General features: G+C 47.9%; 1 protein-coding gene across 2 annotated transcripts in view; it reads right to left on the reverse strand.

The window, feature by feature from the left end:
• ABCC5 (ATP binding cassette subfamily C member 5) overlaps positions 1–5,346 on the reverse strand; it is a 79,210-nt gene extending 73,864 nt beyond the window's left edge. Inside the window, exons 1-2 of one of the 2 annotated variants that reach the window (XM_066603031.1) lie at positions 5,208–5,345; positions 2,773–2,947 (exon numbers count right to left, since the gene is read on the reverse strand). In XM_066603031.1, the coding sequence (XP_066459128.1) occupies positions 2,773–2,901 (129 nt within the window). In that variant the 5' untranslated portion in view covers positions 2,902–2,947; positions 5,208–5,345. Of the gene's footprint in view, positions 1–2,772; positions 2,948–5,207 lie in introns of both variants that reach the window. The other variant, XM_066603040.1, reaches the window with a different exon arrangement.
• Positions 5,347–6,000: the final 654 nt, after the last annotated feature.

Below are 6,000 nucleotides of genomic sequence, written 5' to 3' on the forward strand. Positions count from 1 at the left end.
AAAAACCACAGCACACGGATAGCATCCACGTGCTGTCTGCTTTATCGCCCCTATTAACTTGAACGGGCGAGCCTCTTCCGTAGAACGGATCAGAAGTGTGCGTGAAAAACAAACGTGCTATTGGATGCAGCCACATAGAGTAATGTGGGTCAGTGTGATGAAGTGCTGCAGTGTTAATGAGCATCGCCTGTGCTAGCTGTGGCATCGCAGCAATCTGCTGGAAGGGTGCGTTTACATGGGTTTTTGTTAAGGATTTTTGATGCACCTTTTGAAGCCAAAACCAGGAGTGGGTCCAAAGAGAGGAGGCTGTAGCCATCCCATTTTCAACCTCTCCTTTTATCATCCTCACCTGATTTTAGATTTAAAAACTGCATCAAAAAACCCTCAACAAAACCTGCACGTGTGAACGCCATGAGAATGTTGCCATGTAGCTCATAGCTGCGAGGCAAGAACCCCAATTAGCTCTTAAAGGGGTTTTTCCAGAATCGACATTTATCACCCATTGGATAGCTGATGAATGTCTGTTCACAATGCACCCCACTGATCGTGAGATTAGATGTCCCAGGTCCCCCATTTCCCCACACTGCACAACCGCAGCGAGAAGCTTGGAGCACCCAACAGCCAAACATGCAGCCTGCGGCTTTATTTAGTGCCTATGCTGCGGAATGAAACCATCAAGCACTTATGATAGGAAAAACAGAGATTCTTCCTCACTGCTTTGCATTTGCAAATTGTTCTAGTGTGTGCAGGAAACCAAGAAGCAGCAAAGCAAATGAGTCGCCAACCATACTGAACTGCCAACAGACATGATGCTGTATCCACCATAGCAAGGTAAGAGCATTTCTAAATCAATCCCCACAGCAGAAAATAGTCCTCGACATGTCTGCATTAGGCCAGTTTCACACTGGCGAGGGAAATATTGGGCTGTGATTCACAGCCCAATATTGCACTTGCCACCATGTGAAAGCCCAGTGATGTGTGGCAGTTTCATGTGAAAACAGCCTCGCATCGCTGCGGGATGAACGGAATGCCCGCTGCAGCTGTCACAACTGTGGCAGAGGATTGCGGGGTTCTCCCGCTGCTGCTGCCAACCCCATTGTAAGCAATGGGCGATATTGAAGAAAGGTAGGACATGCTGCGATGGGTTTCCTGCATAGCATTGGTCCTGAAACCAACCTTAATATAACTATTAGGCCTCTCACATGGGCGTTGTTAACAGCATTTAGCAGGCGTTTTCCACCCCCGCTAAAAGCGCTGCACTAAGCCTACATTCATTTCAATGGGGCCTCTCAGATGAGCATTTTAGCACAGCGTTTTTAGCACGTGCTAGAACAAATGCGAAGCGCTGTATGTTCTATTTTTCAGCGTTGCATTGTGGTTTTTACGCCATGCATCACCCATTAAAATGAATGCGGCTTGTTAAAAATAACATTTTTAACGCTGCTGACTATGGCGCCAGGAGGAGGAAAAATGATGACATCAGCTAGCTTTGCCTGCGTTGTGACTGCACAAAATATGCAGTGACAACGCAGGCAAATGCTCACAAAAATGTTGTAAAATGCTGCTCTGCATGTTATAAAGCACGTTTACAAATATAAGTGTGAGTGGCCTCAGACTACTTTCACACTTGCTTCAGGGCTCATGCTCATGGGTGGGTCAGATTCTGCATGTGGAAAATCACAGCAGAAGCTGACCCTGCCGGCAGCTGAAGACCCTACATACCTGTCCGGGTCTTCTTTTTTCTGTACCGCGGTTGTGTGTGAAAGCGCCGGCTGGTGCGCATGCGCAGTAGAGGTTTTTTTGTTTTTTTTCAAACTCCTGCTTTCCCACGGAATCCGCATTGTCAATTGTGGACAGGTGGCAGATCAGACGGCTTCCACTGACTTTAATAGAAGCCGTCCGCTCGGGGACTGCAGCATAATGGAGCATGCTGGGGTTTGATTTCTGCACCCAAAAGGTTCACAAATCAAATCCGCATGCTTTAATTCAGTTGCGGAAACCCATGTTTCCCTACGAGCGGCTTGAATTGTGGGGCACCCGTGTGAATTCTGCAAACCAAATCTGCCCATGGCCATGAGCCCTTAGATTTAGTTCAGAGTTTTCATCTCTGCTCCATGTTTGGAGGAGAGAAACAGAAATAAAACTAGAAAAAAAACAAAAAAAAAACAGATCCGTTTTTCCCAAACTGATTTCAATGGGGTTTTAAAAAGAAATAAAAACAACGGAAAAAGGTTTTGTTTGCTTCCATTCCGTCAGGTTTCAGTTTTTGGGGTTTTTTGGCAGAAAAATGGCTCAGTATGAAAAAAAAATTGGAAACCTGATGGAATACAAGTAAACAGGTGCCCTAATGCAGATGTGAAAGCAGACTTAGGCTGCCTGTCCACGGGTGTTGTGGTATCCCGCGGTGGAGATCCGCCGCGGGATACCGCTGCCCAAGAGAAGGACCCGGCAGGCAGATAGGCTGACAGGGGGAAGAAAAAAAGAATCGCTGTAAATTCGCAGAATGCTGTAAATTGCCGACGGCCCGGAGAATCGCAATGATTCTCCGCTCGTGGACAGGGGGGAAGCGCTCTCCATAGCAAAGCTATGGAGAGCTTTTTTTACTGCGTTCCCCGTGGCCGGATTATCGCTGCAGGAATTGCAATAAAAACCCGCCCGTGGACAGGCAGCCTTACTTACACATATATATTTATTATGTTTTTTTATATATCTTTCATTGACACTTTGAAGCCAGAGACCAGTATTACAAAACCACACAAAGATCAAACTAACCGGTGACTTTGCCTTAGAATACTTCAAGTCCTCTTCCTCTTTTTTCTCATCTGGATTGGTTTGCTCCCGAACATTTCTGTACCCAAGGCTGGGTATGACATATTCGACTCCTAGATCTAGGTCTTTCATCTTCTCTTAACATTGAGTGCCTCTAGTGACACAACGTTCACTAAAACTAAGCAAAAGATAAAAAAAGGTTTTACTCAAAAGGAATTCGCTTCATCACATGCATATATATATATAGTTTTTTAAATAATTAGAACTATATAAAAAAACACTTCCATTTTCCTGTTTGCAGGATTTATTCTGTTGTCTATACATGACTGTGGGGGCGGCCATCTTTCCTGAATCATTTTCGACAGTATTTAGAGAGATGCTTTACAGCAGCCTCATGGGCCACTCACACAATGAGCAGAAGGGACCCACTGACTTCTATGGGAGACTGTTCTAGGCAAGCTCTGTGACCTGTGCAGGGAGGGGAGGAGGTAGTCCCAGCTGATCACCTATTGTAAATCTTGTGTTCTTCTATTTAGGCGTTTACCTATTAGTGTAGTGGCCCGTTCAACAAATTTTGAGCGACAATTGTGGCGTGTAAACAAACCAAAGTGCGTGATAATCGTTGCGTCTAAACACCAAGCAATCGTGCACTTTTCGTTCGGTCAGTTTCAGCCTGCATCAGCCATCACTGGTTCGCTCATGTCTCGCTATGTCTAAACGCTTCTCACATACACAGGAATGTGAAAAGGGAGCGATTCCCAGCGACGATCCGCCTGCCTAGACATTCCGCACGAACAACTAGCGGCGACATCACTCGCTCAAATGAGAATCGTCCCGTATAAAGGGGGCATAATCCGGCTGGTGATGTTAGCGAGACCACCGCTGCAGAGCTTTCTCTACAGATCAGGAAGGATCAGACTATTGGGCCCAGAGGTCAGTGAAAAAAATTTGAGGATTTAAAAAAAAAAATTTACATATTGAAACAAAGAAAATTGAAAGAAAAAAAAAAAAAAAGCTTTAGAAATCTGTTTAACATAAAAATGTAATTTATAAGATGTGTCATCAGAAAATGAACTATTAAAAAAAGTGTCTTAAGCACCTATGATGTGAGGGATTCCCACATCCTACTCATTGCCCCAGGCACAGGCACATGCCCGGACAAGCCTGTATTAAAGGGGGAGGGGGGACACCAAATCCCTCCAATGGCTTCCTTTGGTTTCTGTCTGCATTTTGCTTGCAGCATGACATCATTGCTTGGCTGAAGGGGAAGCAGCAGGCGGATAAGTACGTAATGGATAAAGAGCATAAGTGCAGAATAAAGGCATCGGATTGGGGTAATACCGGCCATTAGTGCGCTTACATTTAATCTACTTTCAGAAAGAATTTGACAATATGCATAATATAAAATATCACGCCTGCGGTCTGCGCTGGTAATAAACGCGTGTAGCTGTACCCAGATCATGGGGAGAACAGCTTAGGCCTCCCTGCCATCAGTAGGACCTCAACAAGGGATCATCATAGGGAGAGTCACACTTTTCTGCACCCATTCTGGTCTTACCCTACAATACAGACCAGAAGTCAGCGGTGTGATGCGGTCTCGCAGTGTGTTTGGGGGTCTCACAGTGTGTGTGGGTCCTACATATACTCCCATACGTAACTAATATTCACTTCTTTAGTTTCCCTCTAGCTGCCATTCATTGATCTTCTGTGCGGTGAATGGGATGGAAAACATACAATCAGATGCACTACAAGTCCCAGGATGGCCAGCCCCCTGACTCGGCTCTGCACACAGGGCCTATATGGCTGTCACCTTGTACTGTACATCAGCAGGGGCATAACATCTATCCCCGGCATCCCAGTGCACACAGTCGGGGGATCGCGACATGTCGCTGCAGTGTCTATAAATACCTGCAGCTATCGGCTGGTCGCGGCGGCCGCCCCACAACTCCGGCTGTACACAATACCCGTGTGCCGCCCCCACCTGCTCTCGGCGAGCATAAAGGGATGTGCCAAGCTCGCCCCCTAGTGTCCGCTGGAGAAATGGCACCGACAAACGAAAAAAAGGGAAACAGCCCGCAGCTACCAACATCCCGAGGTGCGGGGGGGACTGTGCAGCGAGGACGCCTCCATCTACGGGCTTATACATATTATTACGTCTTCAGTCTATACATGCTTATGAACGCCGCCCGGCTAGGCGGCGACCGGCAGCTGCAATGTCACCTCTAACTATAAAGGGCGCCGCCGTATGTGGACGGCAGCAGGCCGAGCACGGTCATGTTTATGTCTACTGTGACCTGCCGCCAGCGCCTAGGACAATGGGAGAGCGCCTGACACACTAGAAGCGGATATTAAGGGTGACATTGGCACCTCACGTAGTTCGTTCACATTCAGGCTTAGTCAGTGATGCTGCATAGCAGCGCTGCCCCGGGCTCGGTTACCTGGCAGGTTGTGAGCGCAGGTAGCAGGGATTCGCTGCTGTCACAAGCTCCGGTCCTGTCTCCTCCACTGCGGCTCTTCAACTCAGGAAAACAAGCAGCCGGGCAGCGGGGGAGTCAAGGGAGAGCCGCACTGCGCCTGCTCAGTGGCAGTAGAGGCTGGCTGTGGGTCTGTGGAAGACGGGAAATGTAGTTCTCCTCCCGCTCTACAGTGCAGAGAGATGCGCATAGCGCACTTCAACTCCCAGAATTCAGTTGGGCTAGGAGAGGCGTGACTGTACTATCAAAGAGGAGAGCGGGGCGGTGTCGTACTGGCGCCACGCCCATACGCTGTGGCTGCGGCAGCACCCTCTGGAACGTTCTGTGTGGAGATGTGAATGAGGCCATCTTAGGCCTGGGTGTGACAGGCGCTGGGCTCCTGGCGAGCTGCCAGCTGTAAAGCCTACAGGATACATTTATCGACCCATTAATTAATTAAAGATCTTTTTCATCACTGCATATAGGTTACACACACACTGGTGAAGCAGCAGGCTTATAACCTCAGTAGGCCATTAGCAGGGAAGCCAAGTTCTTCTCTGGGTTGTTAATAATGGCCTGGCTGTAGGGGGCAGAAATGGTGCTAACATCTGATGTGAACCTGCTACAATAAGGGCTCACATGAGCGTGTTTTTGGCTGTGCACCGCACGCAGCGATACGCAATGCATTACGTACCGCTGCGTGCCGAAATCCCCATTCGCTGTCATGCCGCTTGTGTTTGCGTAATACGTGCTAAGATGGCGCATGTAGTGTTCTCTT

This window comes from Eleutherodactylus coqui, chromosome 1 (genome assembly GCF_035609145.1).
Source record: "Eleutherodactylus coqui strain aEleCoq1 chromosome 1, aEleCoq1.hap1, whole genome shotgun sequence".
Lineage (NCBI taxonomy): Eukaryota > Metazoa > Chordata > Amphibia > Anura > Eleutherodactylidae > Eleutherodactylus > Eleutherodactylus coqui.